Genomic DNA, 27,680 nt, shown 5'->3' with positions numbered 1-27,680 from the left:
TTGTATTTGCTGTTTGTTATTTCCTTTCTAGTTTCTTTGGGTTTGATTTGCTGCCGCCCCCCTCCAAATTGCCTATTGAATGTTTAGACAGTTGATTTTTCAGCCTTTCTTTTTTTCTAATATATGCATTTGTGTGCATCTTTTTTTTTTAAATAAAGATTTTAATTATTTATTTGAGAGAGAATATGAATGGGGGGAGGGGAAAGAGAGAGGGAGAATCAGAGTCCCTGCTGAGCAGGGAACCTGATGCTGGGTGGGACTAGATCCCAGGACCCTGAGATCATGACATGAGCCGAAGGTAGATGTAACTAACTGAGCCACCCAGGCTCAGTATTTGTATGCGTCTTTTTCTGTGCATGACTTTAGTTGTATCTCACAAATTTGGATATATTTATTTGGTTAAAATATTTTCTTTTATTTTTTTTTTAAATATTTTATTTATTTATTTGACAGAGAGAGAGGTCACAAGTAGGCAGAGAGGCAGGCAGAGAGAGAGAGGGAGAAACAGGCTCCTCACTGAGGAGCAGAGCCCGATGCTGGACTCGATCCCAGGACCCTGAGATCATGACCTGAGCCGAAGGCAGAGGCTTAAACCACTGAGCCACCCAGGCACCCTGGTTAAAATATTTTCTAATACTAATTTTTTTATTTTTAAAATTTTCATTTATTTATTTTTTAAAAGATTTTACTTATTTATTTAGAGAGGGCTTGTGGGGGGTGGGGAAGGCAGAGCGACAGACAGGGACAAGCAGACTCTGAGCTGAGTGCAGAACCAGACCCCGGGTTGGATCTCACATCCCTGAAATCATAACCTGAGCCAAAATCAAGAGTTGGATGCTTAACCCACTGAGCCACCCAGGTGCCCTTTAACTATTATCTTAAATTGATGTTAGCATTTCACTAACATAGTGGAATTCTTCTTTGACTTAAGTACAGGAGTATATTTTCAAACAACTGTGTCTTCTAGTTCTGTTTTAGTTACTAATTTTAATATAATCCCATATGTACTTAAAATAACGTATATTCTGTGGTTATTTGGCCCAATGTTGTATAGCTATTAAGCCAAGTTTTTTATTGATCTTTTCTGTCCTTATTGTTCCTCCCTTCTTTTTTTTTGATTTTGTTGGGGGTGCTCTTTTTTCTTACAGTTACAGAGGGAGTGTTTTTACAAGTTGAATACAAACTTAGAATTGTAGAATAGTTACATCTTCCTGGTGAATTTTATCATTGACTTTTATCATTGACATGTACATCAATGGTGATTTAGATAAGAGCAATTTTTATTTTTTTTGAAAATGATTTAATATTTGATGTAAAAAGAACAATATAAATCACAGGGAAAATCAGAACCTTTCTGGGCTTCTTTTTCACTTTATTTTAGTTTAGATTGGCTTGTACTTTGAAATGAATATGGGAGAAGGTACCAGAACCTTTGGTTGCTTAAGATTTCTAAAACTTTTTTTTCCTTTTAAAAAATTTTTATTTTTTTATTCAGGTATAATTAACATACAGTGTTATATTAGTTTCAGGTATACAGTATAATGAGTCAATAATTCTGTGTATTTCTCAGTGCTCATCAATATAAGCATACTCTTAATCTCCTTTATTTCATCCATCTGCCAACTTACCTCCCCTCTGGCAACCACCATTTTGTTCTCTGTATTTAAGAGTCTGGCTTTCCCCCCACCTTGGTTCATTTGTTTTGTTTCTTAAATTCCACATAGGAGTGAAATCATATGATATTAGTATTTCTCTGACTGGCTATTTCACTTAGCATTATATCTTCTAGGTCCATCCCATGTTGTTGCAAGTGGCAAGATTTCATGGCTTTTTTATGGCTGAGTAGTATTCCACTGTGTATGTGTATATGTACACATCCCACATCTTTAATCATCTATTGTTGGATACTTGGGCATAGAGGCTTGAATTCATGACCCTGACATCAAGACCTGAGCTGACATCAAGAGTTGGACACTTTGGGGCGCCTGGGTGGCTCAGTGGGTTAAGCCGCTGCCTTCGGCTCAGGTCATGATCTCAGGGTCCTGGGATCGAGCCCCGCATCGGGCTCTCTGCTCGGCGGAGAGCCTGCTTCCCTTCCTCTCTCTCTGCCTGCCTCTCTGCCTACTTGTGATATCTCTCTGTCAAATAAATAAGTAAAAATCTTAAAAAAAAAAAAAAAAAAGTTGGACACTTAATGGACTAAGCCATCCAGGCACCCTTATGCCTTGGCTATTGTAAATAATGCTTCAATAAACATAGGGGTTCATGTATCTTTTTGAATCAATGTTTTCATTTTGGGTAAATACCAAGTAGTGGAATTACTGGATAATATGGTAATTCTATTTTTAATATTTTGAGGAACCTCCAAATAACTCAATACCTAAAAACCAAATAATCTGATTAAAATGGGCAAAGGACCTGAATAGACATTTTTCTAAAGAAAACATAGATAGGCAAGAGACAAATGAAAAGATGCTCAATGTCACTAATCATTGGGGAAATGCAAATTAAAACCACAATGAGATACCACTTTACACCTATCAGAATTATTGAAAGCAAAAAAATAATAAGTGTTGATGAGGATTTGGAGAAAAAGGAACCTTTGTGCACTGTTGGTAGATAAGAGTAATTTTAGGGTAGTTGTAGAAATGGTGGAGGCAAAACTCTATGAAAGAATCAAAAGAGAAAAATTGAAAACAGTTGCCGTATGTTGTACATATTTTCCCCTAATTTTGTTTCTGATACATAGGTCTTTTACATTTAAATGTGGCTAGATCTCTTAGTATTTTTTTTCCTTATGAGTTCCTCTTTGTACTTTTTTGCTTATATAGTTTCTTATTTTCCTAAGATAAGATATTCACTTGTTCCATGGATCTTATATTACTGAACAGTGCTGTCCAATAGAACTTTCTGCACTGATGGGAAAAGCTTACTATTTCTGCTCTCCAATATGGTAATCATTAATCACATGTAGTAACCGAGCATTTGAAATACGAGTAGTATTACTGATGAAATGAATTTTTAATTTAACATGCTTTTTTTCAGAATTAAACTTTTTGTTTTGGGATTATACATTCACATCTGGCTCTAATAAATGTACAGAGAGGGCGCCTGGGTGGCTCAGTGGTTTAAGCCGCTGCCTTCGGCTCAGGTCATGATCTCAGGGTCCTGGGATCGAGTCCCATGTCGGGCTCTCTGCACTGAAGGGAGCCTGCTTCCCTCTCACTCTCTCTGCCTGCCTCTCTGCCTACTTGTGATCTCTCTCTGTCAAAATTAATAAATAAAAAATCTTTAAAAAAAAAATAAATGTACAGAGAAATCTCCTGTGCTCTTTACCCAGTTCCCCCGATGGAACATCTTTGTACAACTGTACTATGGTATCACAACCAGGATATTGTCATTGATATAGAACATTTCCATCACTACAAGAATCCCCCAACTTACCCTTAAATGGCCACACCCACTTGCCCTCCTCTCCCATCCTTTCCTTAACTCTTGGCAGTCATTAATCTGTTCTCTATTTCTTTAATTTAAATTAATGGGATCATTCAATATATAGCCTTTAGGGATTGGATTTTTTCCATTCAGCATAACTCTGGAATTTCATCCAGGTTATTTTTGAGTATCATTACTTTATTCCTTTTTATTGCTAACTAGTAATTTGTGGAATGGGATGGAAGTATCATAATTTGTTTAATAGTTCACCCATTGAAGGACATCCGAATTGTTTTCTAGTTTTTGGTTATAATGAATAAAGCTGCTATAAACTTGGTGTACAGGTTTTTGGGTGAACTTAATATTTAATTTCTCTTAGATAAATGCCCAGAAATGCAATTGCTGAATTGTTGTATGATGTTGCGTGTTTAGCTTTTAAAGAAACCTCCAAACTCTTTTCCAAAGTGACTGTACCATTTTACATTCCCGGCAGAGTGTATGAGCCATCCATTTTCTCTGTAACCTTGCCAGGATTTTGTGTTGTCATTAGTTTTTAGGTTAGCTCGTTTGATAGCTATGTAAGTAATATCTCATTGTATGTAGCTTTAATTTTGCGTTTACTTAATCCCTAATGATGTTGAACATCTTTTATGTGCCTATTTGCCATTCATATATCCTTTTGGTATTATGCTTTTTGCCCATTTTCTAATTGAATTGTTTGGTTTTTACTATGGAGTTTTGGTATGTTCTTTATATATTTTAGATATTAGTCCTTTGTTGGATATATGGTATGCAGATATTTCCTCCAATCTGTAACTTGTGTTTTCATTTTCTTAACAAGGTCTTTCAGAGAGCGAAAGTTTTTAATTTTGATGAAGTACAGTTTATCTGTTTTTCCTTTTATGGATCATGCTTTTGGTGTTTTGTTTAGCTGTAGGTCCCAGAGATTTTCTTTCTTTCTTTTTTTTCTTTTTTTTTTGCTTGTTTCTTTTCCTAAGATGTTTATAGTTTTATGGATTTGAGTTCTTGGTCCATTTTGAGATAATTTTTCTATCAAATGTGAAAATGAGGTCAACATTTATTTTTTTTAATCTGTGGATGCCCACTCGCTATAGTTTCATTTGTTGAAAAGACTTGTCTTTTCTCCATTAAATTGCTTTTGCATCTGTCAGAAGCATAAATTGGTATATTTATGCGTTGGTATATTTCTGGGTTCTCTCTTCTGTTTCCAAGTCTGTAATCTGTTTTCAGATCTATATTGTCTGTCCCTCTACTGATACCATACAGTCTTGGTTAGTGTAGTGATACAATAAATCTTGAAATTGAGTTGACTGATTCCTCTTTTTCAGAATTGTTGTAGCAGTTCTAGTTCCTTTGTCTTTACATTTAGTTTGAGAATAATCTTGTCCGTATCCACAAAAAAAATCTGAGAATAATCTTGTCCATATCCACAAAAACTCTTGCTGGGGTTTTGATAGGAATTCTATCAGTTTAGGGAAAATTAACATCTTTACTGCGTTCAGTTTTCTCGTCCGTGAATATCCTGTGTCTTCCCATTTATTTAGATCTTTGATGTCTTTTATCAGTGTTCTATAGTTTTCAGCATACAAGGTTCCGTAGTGATATCCTTTTTTTCATTCCTGATATTGGTACTATGTGTCTTTCCTCCTTTTTTCTTTGTTAGTCATGTTAGAGGTTTGTCATTTTTATTTTTAAAGAACTATCAGTTTGTTTTATTGATTTTTCTTTCTTGCTCTTATGTTTTCCGTTTTATTCATTTCTGTTCTTATTTTTATTTATTCCCTTCTGCTAGCTGTGGATTTGTTTTGCTCTTTCTAGGTAATTGCAGTGGGAGCTTCGGTTATTGATTTGAGACTTTTCCTCTTTTGTGATTTGTATGCATTTGGTTATAAATTTGCTATAAATTTCCAGCATTGCTGCTTTAGCTGTGTCCTACAAATTTTGGTATGGTTTATTTTCATTTTCATTCATTTCAATGTATTTTTAAATTTTTCTTCAGACTTTGTCTCTGACTCATGGGTTATTAGGTATATTGCTTAAGGTCTGGTTATCTCTGTTAATTGATTACTGCTTTGATTCCATTGTGGTCAGAGAATACACTTTGTATGATTTCAGTCCTTTTAAATTTTCTGGGTTTGTTTTAAGGCCTAGGATATGGTCTTTCTTGGTACATATTTGGTGGGCACTTGGAAATAATGTATTCTGCTATTGTTGGGTGGCGTGTTCTATAAAAGTTGATTATTCTTTTTATTTTTTTTCCCATTTTATTTATTTTTTTCAGCATAACAGTATTCATTGTTTTTGCACAACACCCAGTGCTCCATGCAAAACGTGCCCTCCCTATTACCCACCACCTGTTCCCCCAACCTCCCACCCCTGACCCTTCAAAACCCTCAGGTTGTTTTTCAGAGTCCATAGTCTCTTATGGTTCGCCTCCCCTCCCCAATGTCCATAGCCCCCTCCCCCTCTCCCAATCCCACCTCCCCCCAGCAACCCTCAGTTTGTTTTGTGAGATTAAGAGTCATTTATGGTTTGTCTCCCTCCCAATCCCATCTTGTTTCATTTATTCTTCTCCTATCCCCCTAACCCCCCATGTTGCTTCTCCATGTCCTCATATCAGGGAGATCATATGATAGTTGTCTTTCTCTGATTGACTTATTTCACTAAGCATGATACACTCTAGTTCCATCCACGTCGTCGCAAATGGCAAGATTTCATTTCTTTTGATGGCTGCATAGTATTCCATTGTGTATATATACCACATCTTCTTTATCCATTCATCTGTTTATGGACATCTAGGTTCTTTCCATAGTTTGGCTATTGTAGACATTGCTGCTATAAACATTCGGGTACACGTGCCCCTTCGGATCACTACGTCTGTATCTTTAGGGTAAATACCCAGTAGTGCAATTGCTGGGTCATAGGGTAGTTCTATTTTCAACATTTTGAGGAACCTCCATGCTGTTTTCCAGAGTGGTTGCACCAGCTTGCATTCCCACCAACAGTGGAGGAGGGTTCCCCTTTCTCCGCATCCTCGCCAGCATCTGTCATTTCCTGACTTGTTAATTTTAGCCATTCTGACTGGTGTGAGGTGATATCTCATTGTGGTTTTGATTTGTATTTCCCTGATGCCGAGTGACATGGAGCACTTTTTCATGTGTCTGTTGGCCATCTGGATGTCTTCTTTGCAAAAATGTCTGTTCATGTCCTCTGCCCATTTCTTGATTGGATTGTTTGTTCTTTGGGTGTTGAGTTTGCTAAGTTCCTTATAGATTTTGGATACTAGCCCTTTATCTGATATGTCATTTGCAAATATCTTCTCCCATTCTGTCAGTTGTCTTTTGGTTTTGTTAACTGTTTCCTTTGCTGTGCAAAAGCTTTTGATCTTGATGAAATCCCAATAGTTCATTTTTGCCCTTGCTTCCCTTGCCTTTGCCATTGTTCCTAGGAAGATGTTGCTACGGCTGAGGTCGAAGAGGTTGCTGCCTGCATTCTCCTCAAGGATTTTGATGGATTCCTTTCTCACATTGAGGTCCTTCATCCATTTGGAGTCTATTTTCGTGTGTGGTGTAAGGAAGTGGTCCAATTTCATTTTTCTGCATGTGGCTGTCCAATTTTCCCAGCACCATTTATTGAAGAGGCTGTCTTTTTTCCATTGGACATTCTTTCCTGCTTAGTCGAAGATTAGTTGACCATAGAGTTGAGGGTCGATTTCTGGGCTCTCTATTCTGTTCCACTGATCTATGTGTCTGTTTTTGTGCCAGTACCATGTTGTCTTGATGATGACAGCTTTGTAATAGAGCTTGAAGTCCGGAATTGTGATGCCACCCACTTTGGCTTTCTTTTTCAATATTCCTTTGGCTATTTGAGGTCTTTTCTGGTTCCATATAAATTTGAGAATTATTTGTTCCATTTCTTTGAAAAAAATGGATGGTATTTTGATAGGGATTGCATTAAATGTGTAGATTGCTTTAGGTAGCATGGACATTTTCACAATATTTATTCTTCCAATCCAGGAGCATGGAACATTTTTCCATTTCTTTGTGTCTTCCTCAATTTCTTTCATGAGTACTTTATAATTTTCTGTGTATAGATTCTTAGCCTCTTTGGTTAGGTTTATTCCTAGGTATCTTATAGTTTTGGGTGCAATTGTAAATGGGATTGACTCCTTAATTTCTCTTTCTTCTGTCTTGTTGTTGGTGTACAGAAATGCAACTGATTTCTGTGCATTGATTTTATATCCTGACACTTTACTGAATTCCTGTACAAGTTCTAGCAGTTTTGGAGTGGAGTCTTTTGGGTTTTCCACATATAGTATCATATCATCTGCGAAGAGTGATAGTTTGACTTCTTCTTTACCAATTTGGATGCCTTTAATTTCTTTTTGTTGTCTGATTGCTGAGGCTAGGACTTCTAGTACTATGTTGAATAGCAGTGGTGATAATGGACATCCCTGCCATGTTCCTGACCTTAGCGGAAAAGCTTTCAGTTTTTCTCCATTGAGAATGATATTTGCGGTGGGTTTTTCATAGATGGCTTTGATAATATTGAGGTATGTGCCCTCTATCCCTACACTTTGAAGAGTTTTGATCAGGAAGGGATGCTGTACTTTGTCAAATGCTTTTTCAGCATCTATTGAGAGTATCATATAGTTCTTGTTCTTTCTTTTATTAATGTGTTGTATCACATTGATTGATTTGCGGATGTTGAACCAACCCTGCAGCCCTGGAATAAATCCCACTTGATTGTGGTAAATAATCCTTTTAATGTACTGTTGAATCCTATTGGCTAGTATTTTGGTGAGAATTTTTGCGTCTGTGTTCATCAAGGATATTGGTCTGTAGTTCTCTTTTTTGGTGGGATCCTTGTCTGGTTTTGGGATCAAGGTGATGCTGGCCTCATAGAATGAGTTTGGAAGTTTTCCTTCCATTTCTATTTTTTGGAACAGTTTCAGGAGAATAGGAATTAGTTCTTCTTTAAATGTTTGGTAGAATTCCCCTGGGAAGCCGTCTGGCCCTGGGCTTTTGTTTGTTTGGAGATTTTTGATGACTGTTTCAATCTCCTTACTGGTTATGGGCCTGTTCAGGTTTTCTATTTCTTCCTGGTTCAGTTGTGGTGGTTTATATGTCTCTAGGAATGCATCCATTTCTTCCAGATTGTCAAATTTGTTGGCGTAGAGTTGCTCATAGTATGTTCTTATAATTGTCTGTATTTCTTTGGTGTTAGTTGTGATCTCTCCTCTTTCATTCATGATTTTATTTATTTGGGTCCTTTCTCTTTTCTTTTTGATGAGTCTGGCCAGGGGTTTATCAATCTTATTGATTCTTTCAAAGAACAAGCTCCTAGTTTCATTGATTTTTTCTATTGTTTTTTTGGTTTCTATTTCATTGATTTCTGCTCTGATCTTTATGATTTCTCTTCTCCTGCTGGGTTTAGGGTTTCTTTCTTGTTCTTTCTCCAGCTCCTTTACGTGTAGGGTTAGGTTGTGTTCTTGAGACCTTTCTTGTTTCTTGAGAAAGGCTTGTACCGCTATATATTTTCCTCTCAGGACTGCCTTTGCTGTGTCCCATAGATTTTGAACTGTTGTGTTTTCATTATCATTTGTTTCTATGAATTTTTTCAGTTCTTCTTTAATTTCCTGGTTGACCCATTCATTCTTTAGAAGGATGCTGTTTAGTCTCCATGTATTTGGGTTCTTTCCAGCTTTCCTCTTGTGATTGAGTTCTAGCTTCAGAGCATTGTGGTCTGAAAATATGCAGGGAATGATCCCAATCTTTTGATACCGGTTGAGACATGATTTGTGACCCAGGATGTGATCTATTCTGGAGAAGGTTCCATGTGCACTAGAGAAGAATGTGTATTCTGTTGCTTTGGGATGAAATGTTCTGAATATATCTGTGATGTCCATCTGGTCCAGTGTGTCATTTAAGGCCTTTATTTCCTTGTTGATCTTTTGCTTGGATGATCTGTCCATTTCAGTGAGGGGAGTGTTGAAGTCCCCTACTATTATTGTATTATTATTGATGTGTTTCTTTGATTTTGTTATTAATTGGTTGATATAGTTGGTTGCTCCCACGTTAGGGGCATAGATATTTAAAATTGTTAGATCTTCTTGTTGGACAGACCCTTTGAGTAGGATATAGTGTCCTTCCTCATCTCTTATTATAGTCTTTGGCTTAAAATCTAATTGATCTGATATAAGGATTGCCTCCCAGCTTTCTTCTGATGCCCATTAGCATGGTAAATTGTTTTCCACCCCCTCACTTTAAATCTGGAGGTGTCTTCGCGTCTAAAATGAGTTTCTTGTAGGCAACATACTGATGGGTTTTGTTTTTTTATCCATTCTGATACCCTGTGTCTTTTGATTGGGGCATTTAGCCCATTAACATTCAGGGTAACTATTGAGAGATATGAATTTAGTGCCATTATTAGTCTGTAAGGTGACTGTTACTGTTTATTGTCTCTGTACCTTTCTGATCTTCTACTTTTAGGCTCTCTCTTTGCTTAGAGGACCCCTTTCAATATTTCCTGTAGAGCTGGTTTGGTGTTTGCAAATTCTTTCAGTTTTTGTTTGTCCTGGAAGCTTTTTATCTCTCCTTCTATTTTCAATGATAGCCTAGCTGGATAGAGTATTCTTGGCTGCAAGTTTTTCTCATTTAGTGCTCTGAATATATCATGCCAGCTCTTCCTGGCCTGCCAGGTCTCTGTGGATAAGTCTGCTGCCAATCTAATATTTTTACCATTGTATGTTACAGACTTCTTTTCTCAGGCTGCTTTCAGGATTTTCTCTTTGTCGCTAAGACTTGTAAATTTTACTATTAGGTGACGGGGTGTGGACCTATTCTTGTTGACTTTGAGGGGGGTTCTCTGCATCTCCTGGATTTTGATGCTTGTTCCCTTTGCCATATTAGGGAAATTCTCTCCAATGATTCTTTCCAGTAGACCTTCTGCTCCCCTCTCTGTTTCTTCTTCTTCTGGAATCCCAATTATTCTAATGTTGTTTCGTCTTATGGTGTCACTTATCTCTCGAATTCTCCCCTCATGGTCCAGTAGCTGTTTGTCCCTCTTTTGCTCGGCTTCTTTATTCTCTGTCATTTGGTCTTCTATATCACTAATTCTTTCTTCTGCCTCATTTATCCTAGCAGTGAGAGCCTCCATTTTTGATTGCACCTCATTAATAGCCTTTTTGATTTCAACTTGGTTAGATTTTAGTTCTTTAATTTCTCCAGAAAGGGCTTTAATATCTCCAGAGAGGGTTTCTCTAATATCTTCCATGCCTTTTTCGAGCCCGGCTAGAATGTTCAGAATCGTCATTCTGAACTCTTGATCTGACATATTACCCATGTCTGTGTTGATTAGGTCCCTAGCCTTCGGTACTGTCTCTTGTTCTTTTGTTTGTGGTGATTTTTTCCGCCTTGTCATTTTGTCCAGATAAGAGGATATGAAGGAGCAAATAAAATACTAAAAGGGTGGCAAAGACCCCGGAAAAATGCGCTGTAACCAAATGAGAAGAGACCTCAAATTGTGGGGGGGAGAAAGGGGATAAAAAGAGGTTCAGAAAAAAAAAAATTTAAAAAATAAAACAAATAAAGAAAAAATATAAAAAAGAAAAAAATATATATATTTAGATAAACTAGTCAAAAAACGTTAAAAAAGAAAAGGGTAAAAGTTTTAAAAAATTTAGCAGAAGAAGAAAAAAGAAAAAAAAGAAAAAAATTGAAAAGAGAAAAAAGAAAAAAAAATTGAAATAGCCGCAAGACTAAAGAATCATGGGGAGAAAGCCATGAGTTCCGTGCTTTGCTTTCTCCTCCTCTGGAATTGCGCTGCTTTCTTAGGAGTTGAACCTACTTTCCTTGATAGATGAACTTCGTCCTGGCTGGATATTTTGTTGATCTTCTGGGGGAGGGGCCTGTTGTAGTGATTCTCAAGTGTCTTTGCCCGAGGCGGGATTGCACCGCCCTTACCTGCGGCCGGACTAAGTAATCGGCTCCGGTTCGCTTTTGGGAGCTTCTGTTCCCTGAACGCTTTCCGTAGAGTTCCGGAGGACGGGAATGATAATGGCGGCCTCCTAGTCTCCGGCCGGGAGGAGCCGAGAGCCCGGGGCCCCACTCCTCAGTGCGCCCCCAGAGGATAGCACCCAATCACTCCCATATCCCCAGCCTCTAGTCGCGCTCCGAGCTCACCCAGCCTGCGACCAGTTCAAGGTAACCCCGAGCTGAGAGTTCAGTCCTCGGCTCTGTCTCTGCAGCCAGCTTCTCCGTTCTAATACCTGCGAGCTCTGCGACACTCCGACACCCCCGATCCTTCTGTGACCCTGCGGGACCTGCGGCCACGCTGACCCCACATGGGCTTCACCCTGGGTTAGCCTCTGGGGCAATGTCCCTCAGTGGAACAGACTTTTAAAAGTCCTGATTTTGTGCTCCGTTTCTCCGCCGCTTGCCGGGAGCCGGCCCCTCCCCCCGCGGTCTATCTTCCCGTCGTTTTAGATTCACTTCTCCGCCAGTCCTACCTTTCAGAAAGTGGTTGATTTTCTGTTTCTAGAGTTGCTGTTCTTCTCTTCGATCTCCCGTTGGATTTGTAGGTGTTTGCGATGTTTAGATAAGCTATCGAGCTGATCTCCTGCTACCTGATGTAGTTTCAGCCTGCTACTTCTCTGCCATCTTGACTCCTCCTCCAAAGTTGATTATTCTTAATTGATGATGTTACTGTGTTCTGTATCCTTGCTCATCTTCTGTCTAGTTATTCTATCAGTTGTTGAGAGAGGGGTTTGAAATTTCTCTAATTGTGGATCTGTCCATTTCATTTCAGTTCTGTCAGCTTCTGCTTCACTTATTTAGTGGCTCTTTTGTTTGGTGCATACACATTTAGGGTTGCTATGTCTTCTTGGTGCACTGATCCTTTATGATCATATAATGTTCTTCTCTGTCTCTGATAATTTTTTTCCCCTCCACATTCTACTTTATGTGCTATTAATATAGAAAAGTGCAATTTAACTTAATTTAAATTAATTTAAATTTAAATAAGCACATGTGGCCAGTGGCTGCCATATTGACAGTGCAGTTCTGGAAGACGGAGAGAGCTATGACACAATAAATTTAATTAAAAGGTAAATTTTATAGTACGGGTGTTAAGGGCCAATGGTTGGTTTGGAGAAAGGGAGATTGGGGCAGAGGGATTGGGGGGACATGATTTTAAATTGGGTAATCAAGGAAGAAATCATTGACTGTGACACTTGAATAAAGATTTGAAGGAGTTGCAAATATTTTGGGTAAGAGTTTATCAGAGGCCAGCAGGGAGATGGGCTACTGTAAGAACTTTAGCTTTTACTGAGTGATGTGGAGAACCACTTGAGGATTTAGAGCAGATCTTGATTCATTCTGACTTGTATTTTGTTGTATATATGTATGTTGTATTTTGTACAAAGATCATTCTGCCTAGTGTGTTGAAGATAGACTGTAGGAGACCAGGGTTGGAAGCAGAGCATTTAGGATCCTGGAATATGAGTGAATGAGGACAGTAGCTAGACCAAGTGTTTAGAGCAGATTTTGGGGAAAACATCAGACATTTAGTTTTAGATATGTTAAATTTGAAACGTTTATTAGATACATTCAAGTAGAGAAAGCAAGTAGACTATCTAGGGTTCTCTAGATCAATGAGTCTCTGCCCTTGTGGAGCTTACTTACACTTTCTTAATTATGGGTAGTAAATACAATAAAAAATGAGTAAAACATACACTGTGTTAGAAGATGATAAGTCTTAGGAGAAAATTCGAATAAGGAAAGTCGGATAAGTGGTGTTGGGGGATTGACTTCTTGAGTGGGTAATGTTTAAGTAATGATAGGAAGGGGTTGAGGAAAGAAATGTTTATAGATATCTGAGAGACTAGTAGCTTAGGTAGAGGGAGCCAAATGTAAAAGTTCCCTGCAGGGAACATGGCTGGTGTGTTTGGAGAAGAACAAGGAGGCGAAGTGTGGCTGGAGCGACACTGAGCAAGGCAAAGAGGTTTAGGGATGACAGTACTGAAGTAACACATGTCTGAGTTATGGGCTCTTACTTTTTATGGGTTTTAAGTGTTCAGGCTTTTACTCTGAGTGAAATGGGAAGTCAGTAGATAGTTAAGCAGATCTGTATGATCTGACTTATAGTTTAACTGAATCACTATTGATTGCTGTGCTCCATATAAATAGGAGAAGGGACAAGGAGATTGGTTTGAGACTTTTATAGTAATCCAGGCAACAGGCTGTGGTGGCAGTGAGATTGTGAGGAAAGGTCATATTCTGGATACATTTTGAGCATTGTATTAACAAAGTTGGCTTACTGGTTGGATGTGGGATGAGAGGAGTTAGGAATTTTCTAAGATCAGATTTCTGATCTGAGCAGTTGGAAGAATAGAGTTGTGTTAATTGAGACTGGAAAGACTGAGAAGAGTGGATGTGAAGGAAGTGACCAAGAGCTCAGTTTTGGACATGTTAAATTTATAATGCCTGTTAGACATCCAGATTTGGTGTTTAGTAGGCATTGTCATTGTGAATACTGTTTTATGTTTTTCAAAAATAATGACATTAAAGCAGTGTATACACTGTTGTGAAAATCGATTATAGTTGTTAATATCTTGAGTTTTAACATGTTCAATCCTGGCAAAACTTGAGTATTTTGAAGAGAGAGAAGTTGTCTGACTGCTTTTTGGCTTTGCTACCAGAGTTGGTGGTACTTTCTTAGAGTTAAATAAAGATGTCATTCCGATTTTAGAAATGGAAATGTAACTATATAGTCTGAGTGTTTTTACTTGCTTTCTGTTTTAGGTCCTATTACTGCTGGATTGTGCAAGATATTTAACCATGTTTTCTTTGAGGTATGACTTAAATATCAAACATCTTAAATAAGACAAGGGAAACATTTTAGTTTTGGAAGTCAGAATGCCAAGGAGAAGGAAAAATCTTGGGGGAAATCCTTTTCGGAAGACTGCAAACTCTAAGGAAGTTGTCGTATCCGGTGTTGCTAGTCATGAGGAGCCAACTACTATTCCTTCCATGTGTGAGACAAAAGTTGATCAGGAGGAACTCTTCACCAGTATCTCAGAGATGTTTTCTGATCTGGATCCCGATGTAGTGTATTTGATGCTTTCTGAATGTGATTTCAAAGGTGAGAAAAAGTTTAGTTTGAACCCTTTGCATCATATAAGAAGATTCCATGTACTGTGCCATGACTAGTAGTAATATAGAAAAATGATTGCCTTATTTCTGTTTTGTTAATTTATTGAGCATCTGCTATGGGCAAGGTACTAAGTTGGTATTGTGAGTGATATGAAGAAGAAAGCATAGTTTTTTCTGCTTTTGAGAAATAATACAGTTCTAGATGTAAGATGTATATGTAGATGTCATATTTTATGTTTTATTTCTTTTTATCTTTCCTCTAGAACAGGTGGGTGCTATTAATATTTTGGACCGGATAATTCTTTGTTGTGAGTGGCTTTCCTGTAAATCATAGGATGTTTAGCAGCATCCCTGGCCTATTCTCCGTAGATTCCAGTAACAACCTTCAGCAGCCTGTTGTGACAATTAAAAATGCCTCCATATATATATATATATATATATATTTATATCTCCTTTGGGGACCAGAATCATCCCCAACTGAGAACCACTGTCTTAGGATGTAAGCTCCATAAAGACAGATTTTTCTAAACTGTTTTTACACTGTATCCCCAGCCCCTAAAATAGCAAATGATTCAGATAGGACCTCAGTAAATATTTATTGAATGAAAAGATAATTGTAATTGTGGGAATAAGAGCTGATTAGGAGTTGATGCTAATAGGGTAGTGTTTCACAATATTGGCTTTGGAGTCAAGAAACCTGGGTTAGATTTCTAGTTCTGCCACTGTTTACTTATCTGCTAATGAGAAAAATAATAATATGTGTCTCATGTGACTTTTTTGGTGAGAATTGAGATTTTTTTTTTTTGGTAAAGTCTTTATCTTTAGTATTATTAATAACTTGTAATAAATTGTTTGGAAGTATTTTGGCAGATGGACAAGCAATCAAAGTTGACTAAAAGAGTAAATTAAATGTTAATGCTTAGTGTTGCTATTGGCTATGATCAGTATAAGATAAAATTATTCAAGATTGGGGAAGTTTTGCTAATGCATGAGAAAATTCCATTTTTACTTATTACATGGACTGTGATGTGAGCATATTTTAACTATCCTGTTATGATATGTATGCAGAAAACCAGTTTTCAGCAGTCCACATGATGCTCAGAAATGATAGTGTGCAGAATTTTATGTGTAACTTCAATATTTATTTCCTGATGTTGTGGTATTTTAAAATTTGTTTCACATGCACTAACATAGAAATGAGGAATTACAGGAAAAATATATCCTTACATCCTAACAAAAAACATTTCTCTTTTCCAGGATCTTCTCTACACCTTGTTCATAAATACCGATATTTCGAGTATTTTGAATAATAGTATTGATGAAATTATGTATTTTGCTTTTTAAACTTAACCTAAGCATTTTTCCAGTGTTGCTGTGATCTTTATAACTATTTTTAATAGCTTTCTAATATTTCACTGAATTGTTGAACTCTTATTTTTTTAGTTATATGTAAGTTTTTCATGAATAATTAATAATTTTTTGATTGACCTTGTGGTTTTTCTATTATGTAGATTTTCTTCGTAGAACAACTTCTATGTTTGCTTGCGTGCTTTCTTTCTTTCTCCCCCCCACCCCCTGTTTAGGGCTTCTAACCTTTGTACTATTGCTATAATATCCTAACTAATCTCTGCCAGGCCTGCGCCTCCAATTCCTCTTTGTTTTTCTTCTTAAGGAAACATTAATTGGGTGCTTACTAGGTGCCAGTCTTTGTGCACAGCACATTTTCATGGATTATCTCATTTAATCCTCACAACCACCCTATGAGGTAGGTACTTTTATTATCCCCATATTGCAAATGAGAGAATTAAGGCTTAGGAAAGTTAGGTAACTTGTTCAGAGGGTCATAGGCAGCAAGCGGAGATTTAGGTGTTGGTTTTCTGACTCTAGACCAGAGCTGTTACCTCCTGTGCTCTGCTGCCTTTTCATATTTATTTTCCATAAAACAAAAGAGGACAACACAAAAATAAGCAAAACTCCCAATTTCAAATGCTTAACAATTCTAATTCTGCATTTGTATTATAATAGGAAGAGCTCAGCATTGGAATCAGACATACCAGTCCTGACTCTGTCACTTTATGTCTGTGTGACTTGGGCCAACTTAATACACTTTTTTGAACTTCCATTTTCTTCATCTATTTGCTAGAAATACTATACCTCATAGATTTATTCGATGGTTCATTGAGGTGATAAATATAAACCATGAGAGACTGTGGACCCTGAGGAACTAACTGAGGGTTTTGGAGTGGAGGGGGATGAGAGGTGGGGCGAGCCTGGTGGTGGGTATTATGGAGGGCACATATTGCATGGAGCACTGGGTGTGGTGCATAAACAATGAATTCTGGAACACTGAAAAGAAATTAAAAAAAAAAAAAAGCTCCTAGCTCAAATATGGTGACAGGTAGTTTCCGTAGAAAGTAAAATTGATATGTCCTACCATGACATGTAGCACTTTTTCCAATTCTACTTGATCTTTTCCAGTTTTGTCTCTTTTTATCTTCCATACCTACTGTGTGCTCATGCTCCAACCAACTTCTGTTAATACCTTAAACATCCTTTGTGTTTTCAAGACTGGCTTCACTTTTCCCTTTGTGTCTAACAAGTTTCTTTTTAATCTTCAAGTCCCAGTTCACTTATTACCTTATGTGAAATCTTTCTTTATTCTCCTTTAAGGCTGCTATGGCATTTCTGTATTACTAAAAGTGTGTATTATTTAATCTAGATTATATTATAATGTAATTGTTTTCTAATTTAATTACCTTTACTTCATTAAACTGTATAGTATAGTAAAAACTATGTTTTTACTATACTATAGTAAGTATAGTAAAATATAGTATAGTAAAAGTATATAAGTATACTTATATAAGTAAAGTATAGTAAGTATAGTAAAAACTATACTTATAGACTAAGTATAGTAGTAAAGTATAGTAAAAACTATGTCTTATTTACTTTGAACAGAGTATGTCTGATATGCTGATGCCTATTTTTTGTATTAAGTGAAATTTATAGTGTAAACCATATAAACAGGTTTATAGGAGAGTACTTAAAAATGCTTAATATTTAAAAGGATAGGCAGTAGCTAAGTACTTGTTGAATGAATTAACTGGTTTTGGGTCTTTATAAATAACCATAATATATGCAATTATATATATATTTTTAGATACCAACTTATAGATAATTTTTAGATACAACTTACAGATATTTTAGATATAATTCATAGATATTTATGTTTATTCACAGTTGTCAGAGATTATCTTCTTGATGGCAATTTATTGTCCTCCTTTAATACAGTTTGTCTGATAGTAACAGCATTACATGACTTCATCATTCAAAGCTTTCACTAATAGAGACTGGTATATTTGTAAAATATTAATTAAAAAATGACTTGAATATTTATAAATTTCTATATTCCATTCAGTGCAAAAGTGTGAATTTACCCAGATTTTAATCAAATTATACTTTACTGTTTTCAATACACATGTATATTGCTCTTGTTGTTGTACAGTTGAAAATGCAATGGATTGTCTATTAGAATTATCTGCCACTGATGACAAGGTAGAAGAATCATCTTCAAAAAGCTTTGTTGCTTCTGAGAACCAAGTAAGTGTTGTGGGACGTGAAATAATGGAAGAGTATCCTCCTGAGGAAGAGAGTGAAGAATCAAAAATGGATTCATTTTTGGACATGCAGCTAACCGAAGACTTGGATTCTTTGATACAGAATGCTTTTGAGAAATTGAATTCTTCTCCTGATGACCAAGTATACTCATTTTTGCCTTTGCAAGATGTTAATAGTGTTAGTGACCCGGGTGCATTTATAAATTCCGATTCAAATAGTATGACTCCCGTTCTTTCAGCACAAAATGTGGATTTGAACAGTGAAAATTTAGAGAATTCTGCCTCTGCGTTAAGTTCAAACACCTTAATTTCACATTCTGTTTCTAATGAGTCCAAAAGTTTTATAAAGGATGACACATTGGCATTGGAAGATTCTCTTCTCAGTAGTTCTTTAAATGTAGCAAATGACACTCTGGTGGGTGGTGGCAATCTCAGTCAGAGACAGAAAGAGCTTTTAGAATCTGAGGGTGTCGAGACTCCATTCTCTCCAGCCCCTGTAGATTTGAATGCCAACGAACCTCAGGCTCCTTTAAGCCTTCCGGTGCAAAATCTGGGGCTTGATTTACTAGGTACAAGTGGGGATCAGAAATCTACTTCTGTCCCTGAGGCATTTGTACCTTCTGAAGAATTTGGTTTCAAGCCACAGAAACATACTGAACTGCCGCCAAAGGGGAAGGATGTGAATTACTGCCCTATACTTACCCCTCTTCCTCTACTGCTGCCTCCTCCTCCACCTCCACCAATGTGGAATCCAATGATTCCTGCTTTTGACCTCTTTCAAGGAAATCATGGCTTTGTAGCTCCTGTTGTAACCACCACTACACACTGGAGACCAGTCAACTACACGTTTCCCCCTCCAATTATTTCTCACACTTCCCCAACAAAGGTATGGAGAAATCAAGAGGGAACCAGTGCTTATCAAGTGCAAGAAGCCCCAGTTTCTCAGATTGTAAGAAAGAAGACATCATCTTATGTTGGACTAGTTCTTGTTCTTCTCAGAGGGCTTCCAGGATCAGGAAAATCCTTTTTGGCAAGGTATGAGGTTTAATTGAGTTTTCAAAACAGTATAGTGCTTGAACGTGAACATTAACAGAGTATGACTATGTGAAATGCATTGCTTAATAGAGATGTTTAGTAATCACTAAAATTTTTTCTTTTACTCATTTTTTTGTTTTGATTTGTAGCTAATAGCAGTACTCTTTTCTCCAGAAGTTTTTATTGAAGTCTTCTATCTTAGACTGTCATTCTGGGAGATAGAAGAGAAGAAAAATTCAAAAATAATTCCAAGACTGTGAGCTTCTGAAATCAGTAGAAATAGCTTTATATGAAAGAGAACTAATTTGAATGGGAAAAAAAAGAAGTTCAACTTTGATTATAGAGTTACAAAGCCATAATTGATTTTGAATTCAAGGAATAAAATAGACTTGTTTTAGGTCAATGTTCTTGGGAGTCAAACTTCTGCTAAGAGGAATCCCGATATGAGTTGTCTGGATATTATTGTATTCTCACTTTTAAGTACCAATACTTGAATTCTTTATTTGGATTATGACCTTGTAAAAATTAGGAGAGAGAATTTAGGAGAAAAATTAATGAAAATAATTCATTTATCTTTCACAGGACTTTGCAAGAGGATAATCCAAGTGGAGTTATTCTGAGTACTGATGATTATTTTTACATAAATGGACAGTACCAGTTTGATGTAAAGTACTTAGGAGAAGCACATGAATGGAACCAGAATCGTGGTAAGAATAGACATTAGATTTTGAGTAATATTAAGAGCAATATGAAATATTTGTCTTTTGAGAGGGAGACAGTTTTTAAGAAGGGTATAATTCTCTTTATTTATTTCTCCTTTTTAAGATTTTATTTACTTGATAGAGAGAACTCATGAGTGTGGGGTGAGGGGCAGAGGGAGAGGGAGAACCAGACACCCCACTGAGCAGGGAGCAACCCATGCTTGGCTTGATCCCAGGACACCAGGATCATGACCAGCTGAAGGCAGTTGCTTAACTGACTGAACCACCCAGGTGCCCCCCTACTTTAATTACTAAAGTGAATTATTTACTTAACTATATATAATATATAAAATTGTAACAATTGTTACATTACAGAGTAAGAGGTGAAAGAGGTTAGTCTTATGTTACAGAATTGTTAGGATTAAACAAGTTAACTTTTGTAAAATGCTTAGAACATCACGGCATGTTTAAGTTTTATTTAATCAATGGAGATCTTGCCAAAAGTGTATCAGATTTTCTGTATGGGTCTCAGAATAGCTAAATATGTCTCCAGTTGTCTGGTATGCTTCGGTTTCTATTTCCTAAAACGGATTTTTTTTTTTTTAAGATTTTATTTATTTATTTGAGAGAGAGAGAGCACAAGTGGGACGAGGGGCAGAGGGAGAAGCAGACTCCCTGCTGAGCAGGGAGCCCATTCAGGGCTCAGTTCCAGGACTCCAGTATCATGACCTGAAGTAAAGGCAGATGCTCTACCCACTGAGCCACCCAGTCCTAAGGTGCCCCTTAGAATGGAATTTGTATTGTTAACCCCTACTCTTCCCTAGATTGATTTTATTGTTATGGGGGGACAGTGTGAGAGTAAAAATGGCTCTCCTCAAACTGACCTTCCTGCTTTTATTAGTGCAATGATCTGTTCACTGAAGATGGTTTTATCATGAAATATTTAGTTATAAATAGTTTGAATTTCATATGAGGAATTCTTTTTCTTTTCTTTGTTCTTTCTTTTTTCTTTTCTTTTCTCTTCTTTCTTAGTAGGCTCCATCGCCAATGTGGAGCTCAGCATGGGGCTTGAACTCAGGACTCTGAGATCAAGATCTGAGCCAAGATCAAGAGTCAGTAGCTTTACTGATTGAGCCACCCAGGCATCCCGTGAAGAATTCTTAATACACATAGACACTATGTTAGCCTTTATTTTATGATAAAGGCAACATGAAAGTGATTCTTGATTTTGCCATCTTCAGACATTATTAAATTTTTCTGTATTTTTTTCTTGAATTGAATATTAAAGTGAGAACTCAGGAATATGAAAATACTAACACAACAAAAAATGAAAACAATAGGATGTGGTGAAGAATAATCTTGGATTTATACTCTCCAGAGCTCATTGTCTTCATCTGTAAAAGGGCTTAAAATTACCCTCATGATTGTTAAGGTTGAAAAATAAGTGTTCAGCAGTGGTTCAGCATGCCCTCACTACTGCAATAGCCATAACAATAGTAATATTAAATTAATAGGCAGAACTCTTTTTAAATAGCTTTACTGAGAGAAGAATCACATGGGTTTAAGCATATTCAGAGTTCTACAACCATCGCTTTTAAGAACATTTTTATCAATTTTAGAACATTTTTATCATCCAAAAAAGATCCTTTGCCCATTAACAGTCACTCCTTATTTCTCCCCAATTTCTCCCTGCCCTAGGCAGCCACTAAGTTACTTTCTGTCTCTATAGATTTGCCTGTTCTGGGCATTTCATATAAATGGAATCATATCATACATGGTCTTTTGTGAATGGCTTTCTTTCACTTAGTGTAACATTTTCAAGGCTCATGTTGTAGCATGTATCAGTAATCCATTCTTTTTTTATGGCTGAATAATATTCCATTGTATGAATATGCCACATTTGATTTATTCTTTCATTGGTTGGTGGGCATTTGGGGTGTTTCCACTTTTTGCCTATTATGAATAATGTTGGTATGAATGTGCAAGTCTATGTCTAAACTTTTTTGGAACTACCAGCTGTTTTTCCAAAGCATCTGCATGATTTTACATTCCTGCTAGGGGTTTATCAGGGTTCCATCTTCTCTACATTGTCACCAATACTTGTTTTTATCTGTATATTTGATTATACCTGTCCTGGTGGTTGTGAAGTGGTATTTTACTGTGGTTTTGATTACATTTTTCTGGTGGGTAATGATGTTAAGTATTCTTTGGTGTGTCCTTTTGGCCATTACTTTATCTTCTTTGGAGAGTTATCTGAGTTTTTTTTTTTTTTTTTAAGATGTGATTTAAAAATTTTTAATACATTAGTTATATTCAGGTACAGTCTTTCCCTTAAAAAATATTTAAATGAAAAAATAATATATCCTTGAAAAAATTGCACTTTTTCTAAAGTCTCGTGTTCTTTTTTGCAAAAGTATTTTTTTCCCGTCATGATGACTGTACTCTTTAATCCAGTCACCTATTTTACCCATCCCGCCACCCACCTCCTCTCTCATAACCATTAGTTTATTAAGAGTGAAGATCTGTTTCTTGGTTTGTCTCTCTTTTTTCCCTTTGCTTGTTTCTTAAATTCCACATATAAGTGAGATCATATGTTATTTGTCTTTCTCTGTTGACTTATTTTGCTTAGCAATATACTCCCTAGCTCTATCCATGTTGTTGGAAATGGCAAGATTTCATTTTTTTATGGCTGAATTAATAATATATTGTGTGTGCGGGTGTGTGTGTGTACACCACTTCTTTATCCATTCATCTGTCAATGGACACTTGAACTGTTTCCGTAGATTTATTGTTGTAAATAATATTGCAATAAACATAGGGGTGCATGTATCCCTTTGAATTAATTTTTTTGTACTTTTTGGGTAAATACCCAGTAGTGTGATTCCTGAATCATAGAGTATTTCCATTTTTAGTTTTTGTTGTTGTTGTTTTTGTTTTTGTTTGTGTGTGTGTGGAATCTCCATACTGTTTTCCACAGTGGCTGCACCAGTTTGCATTCCCACCAGCAGTGCACAAGGGTTTCTTTTTCTCCACATCCTCACCAACACTTGTTTCTTGTGTTTTCGTTTTCAGCCATTCTGACAGGTGTGAAGTGGTATGTCATGGTGGTTTTGATCTGTATTTCCCTGACGATGAATGAGCATCTTTTCATGTGTCTGTTGTCCATCTGTATGTCTTTGGAGAAATGTCTCTTTGTGTCTTCTGCCCATTTTTTAAATTGGATCATTTGTTTTTTAGATGTTGAATTATATAAATTCTTCATATATTTTGATACTAACCCTTTATTGGTATGTCATTTGCAAATTAAGGTTGAGTTATCTTTCCTCTAGACCTACTTTGCAGATGATTTTTCTCATGAATGATATTGTACTTTGTTGAACGCTGTTTCTGCATCTGTTGAAATGATCCTATGGTTTTTATCCTTCCTTTTATTGATGTGATGTATCATGGTTTTTTGTTTTTTTTTTTTTAAAGATTTTATTTATTTATTTGACAGACACAGATCACAAGTAGGCAGAGAGGCAGGCAGAGAGAGAGAGGGAAGCAGGCTCCCCGCTGAGCAGAGAGCCCGATGCGGGACTCAATCCCAGGACCCCGAGATCATGACCTGAGCCGAAGGCAGAGGCTTAACCCACTGAGCCACCCAGGAGCCCCTGATGTATCATGTTGATTGTTTTGCAAATATTGAACTGTCCTAGCAACCCAGGAATAGATCCTGCTTGATTGTGGTGTATGATTTTCTTACTGTATTGTTGCATTTGATTTGCTAATATTTTGTTGAGGGTTTTTTCATGAGAGATATTGGCCTGTAGTTCTCTTTTTTTGTAGTGTTTATCTTGTTTTGGTATCAGGATAATGCTGGCCTCATAGAATGTATTTGGAAGTTTTCCTTCCTCTTCTGTTTTTTGGTAATAGTTTGGTAGAATTCGCTTGTGAAACCATCTGTCCTGAACTTTTGTTTTTGAGGGTTTTTTTGGTTAGTGATTCAATTTCATGCTGGTAATTGGTGTGTTAAATATTTCTATTTCTTCCTGCTTTAGTTTTGGTGGGTTATATGTTTTGAGGAATTTATTAATTTCCTCTAAGTTGTGCAGTTTGTTGGCACAGAGGTTTTCATAATATTCTGTAACAATTGTATTTCTGTGGTATTGCTTTTTCTCTTCTTTCTTTAGTAATTTTGTTTATTTGGGTCCTCTCTTTTTCGATGCTGGCTGGGGGTTTATCAATTTTGTTGATCTTTTAGAAGAACCAGCTTCTGGTTTCATTGATTGGTTCTATTATTTTTTTAGTTTCTGTATCATTTCTTTCTTTCTTTCTTTTTTTTTTAAAGATTTTATATGTTTATTTGACAGACAGAGATCACAAGTAGGCAGAGAGGCAGAACCAGCTTCTGGTTTCATTGATTGGTTCTATTATTTTTTTAGTTTCTGTATCATTTCTTTCTTTCTTTCTTTTTTTTTTTTAAAGATTTTATATGTTTATTTGACAGACAGAGATCACAAGTAGGCAGAGAGGCAGGCAGGGCAGGGAAGCAGGCTCCTACTGAATAGAGAGCCGGACGCGGGGCTTGATCCCAGGACCCTGGGAACACGACTCAAGCTGAAGGCAGAGATTATAACCCACTGAGCCACCCAGGTGCCCTATATCATTTATTTGTGTTCTAATCTTTATTATTTCCTTCCTTTTCCTCGGTTTGAGTTTTGTTTGTTGTCTTTTTCTAGCTCCTTAATCATTTGTTATTTTTAAATTGGATTATTTGCCTATTTATTACTGAGTTATAAGAGAGTACATGGAATCTTTAAAACTTCAACATAATTTCCTTGTAAAGCATATTTATTGTTCTTCATTGTTAATTTCCTGAATGGTTCAAGTCCTTGGGAAAAAATGTTGTTTTTTAAGAAAATATCTTGTAGGGATGCCTGGGTGGCTCAGTGGGTTGGGGCCTCTGCCTTCGGCTTGAGTCGTGATTCCAGGGTCCTGGGATTGAGACTGCTTCCCCCTCTCTTTTTGCCTGTCTCTGCCTGCTTATATCTGTCTGTCAAATAAATAAATAAAATCTTTAAAAAAATATTAAAAGAAAATCTCTTGCACGACAGTATATAATAATGTTTTATTTTAAATCATTAACATCTTTTTGTGTGTGTTTGTTTAAAATTTGTGCTTGTTTGTTTTAAGACTTTATTTTGGAATAATTTTTGATTTATGGAAAGGTTGCAAAGGCAATGTAGAGTTTCTGTATACCCTTCACTTTTTTCCCTCTAATGTTAACATCTTATATAATCGTGGTAAATTTATCAGGACTAAGATATTAGTAATGGTATATTGCTATTAACTAAACTCTAGACCTTATTTGGATTAATTTTTCTTTAAATTTTTAATTAATTTATTTTTTTTTTACAATTTTTGATTTTAATTAGGCTCCATGCCCAATGTGGAGCTTGAACTCACAACCCTGGGATCAAGAGTTGCATGCTGTAGTGACTGAGCCAGCCAGGCACCCTGATACTAGTTTTTTACTTAATTTCTTTTCCCTTCTAATGTATAATCCAGGATACCATGTTGCTTTTAGCATGATATTGTTTTTTTTTTTTTTAAAGATTTTATTTATTTGGTGCAGAGAGAGAGACAAAGAGAGAGAGAGAGATTATAAGTAGTCAGAGAGACAGGCAGAGAGAGAGGGGGAAGCAGGCTCCCCGCTGAGCAGAGAGCCCGATGTGGGGCTCGATCCCAAAACCCTGAGATCATGACCTGAGCCAAAGGCAGAGGCTTAACCCACTGAGCCACTCAGGCGCCCCCATGATATTGTTTTTAATGATAGTTTTTTTCCCCCATTTATGCCATTTATACATGTAACACACATAAAATTTGGACAGTTTTTATTTTATAATTTTCTCTGATTATAACTTAGTATTTATTTATTATTTATTATCTAACATTTACCTGTACTTTTAATTTTTCATACACTCAAAAGTAACATTCAGAGTTGTGGGGGGCCTGGGTGCCTCAGTTGGTTAAGCAACCAGTTCTTGATTTTGGCTTGGGTTGTGATCTCAGGGTTGTGGGATCAAGCCCTGTGTTGGTGTCCGAGTTGGGTGTGGAATCTACTTGGGATTCTTTCTGTCCCTCTCCTGCTGCCCTTCCCCCTCCTTAAAAAAAAAAATGATGTAGAGTTGTGAGTAAAATTGCCACATGTCTGTGATTTTTGTCGTTTTCTGTTTGTGTTTTTCAGCGAAAGAAGCGTTTGAGAAGAAGGTATCTCCTGTAATAATAGACAATACAAACCTACAGGCATGGGAAATGAAGCCATATGTTTTGTTGGTTTGTACCATAAATTATCATAAGTCTATGGTAGTAAGTTTGAGATTGTTGGGGGATGTTAATTACACAACCGAATCTCAAGCAAACAGTCTTTGGGACTGTCTATAACTGAGCTTTCTCTGGTCTTAAGTGAAATGAGAAAAATAGGAATAGTTTTTGCATAAAGCTAAAATTAATCAGTTTCAGATTCTGAGCTTTAGTTTTTAAATCCTGTGATTATTTTCATTTTTGATGTCTTATGAAAAAATAGTGGTATTAAATTATCATTTTATATTTGTATATAGATAATAAATTATAATTTTATGTTTTTATGGGTATATGTGTCTGTGTTAATGTGTATAACCCAAAATATTTTTCCTTATTGTTATTACTTGGCAGAAACAAAATTGGTCGTCATTGTTAGTAACCAAATTTCTTTGGATTCTGCTTTTCTGATAAATTCAGACTTCTATAAATTCAACTCTTTTCAGTTCTTCAAATTTGCCAGATTCTTTTTTTTTTTTTTTTTGGCCCAGCTTTGATGTCACCTTTTTCAGGAAGTTAACATTCTTTAACTTACTAAAAAGCGGAGTGGAGTACTCTTTCTGTTTTCATGGTACCCTGACTTAATTCTGTGATACCATTAAGCATGCTGCTTTTATCAGTAAGTCATGGGTTAGCTAGCTTTTTTCTGTAAGTGCCAGGTAGTAAATGTTTTAGGTTTTTGTGGGCCACCTACAGTCTCTTTTGTGGGTTTTTTTTTCCTTTTCTTTTTAAATGATCCTTTAAAGATAACAAAAAACTGTCCTTAGCTCTTAGGCTGTACAAATACTGGCTGATGGCCTAAATTTGGCTCTAAGCCATCTATATATTCTTGAGGATAGATCTATGTTATTCATCATTGAATCTTCAGGGCCTAGCACTATGCTTGTCATATGATAAATATATATTTTTTGGGTTAAAATGGTGAACGAATGAAGCTTTTGTGATTATGGGTATTGTTTATTCCCCCAATATTAGCACAGGTGTGCCTGGCATGTTACAGCTCAATTTATGTTTCTTCAGTTAATGAATATTGTACTTCTTTAATGTCCTCAGCATATCCAGCCTGTACCTCCTTTGCTGTGCTTTACGCACTTGTATAATTTTGAGGGTGTGACTCTTCATTTTTCTGAAGAAAATTAATGCCCTTTGAGAACAAATGAGATTTTACTTCTATGAAGGGGCAGTAGAGGAAGAAAGACTCAATATTAGTACCTGGGCAACTGAAAGTCAGTTTGCTTTCTGGCCTCAGGAGTTCCCAGTTTCTAGCCTACCATATTTATCATGGGGAATGCTTTCTCCCTTAACCTTACTTGCCTTCTCTGTGTGTTTTCCTTAGCTTCCTGCTGTCATATGGGAAGTTCTTTAACACCCATTTTCCT

The 27,680-nt window shown here is 36.5% G+C and overlaps 1 protein-coding gene across 9 annotated transcripts in view; it reads left to right on the top strand.

The window, feature by feature from the left end:
• Positions 1 to 27,680, top strand: part of N4BP2 (NEDD4 binding protein 2) — an 89,223-nt gene that overhangs the window by 20,197 nt on the left and 41,346 nt on the right. For 3 of the 9 annotated variants that reach the window (XR_006817378.1, XM_045997214.1, XM_045997221.1), the window contains exons 3-6: positions 14,259 to 14,598; positions 18,112 to 19,258; positions 19,841 to 19,965; positions 26,189 to 26,277. Coding sequence is in view for 8 of the 9 variants with exons in the window: in XM_045997214.1 (XP_045853170.1) it covers positions 14,373 to 14,598; positions 18,112 to 19,258; positions 19,841 to 19,965; positions 26,189 to 26,277 (1,587 nt within the window). In the remaining variant the exon portion in view is untranslated. Of the gene's footprint in view, positions 1 to 12,479; positions 12,563 to 14,258; positions 14,599 to 16,281; positions 16,375 to 18,111; positions 19,259 to 19,840; positions 19,966 to 26,188; positions 26,278 to 27,680 lie in introns of those variants that run through there. The other 6 variants (XM_045997222.1, XM_045997215.1, XM_045997219.1 and 3 more) reach the window with 6 other exon arrangements.

This window comes from Meles meles, chromosome 2 (genome assembly GCF_922984935.1).
Source record: "Meles meles chromosome 2, mMelMel3.1 paternal haplotype, whole genome shotgun sequence".
Lineage (NCBI taxonomy): Eukaryota > Metazoa > Chordata > Mammalia > Carnivora > Mustelidae > Meles > Meles meles.
The sequence above is the reverse complement of the archived record's forward strand: the minus strand, read 5'-3'. Positions and strand labels throughout refer to the sequence as shown.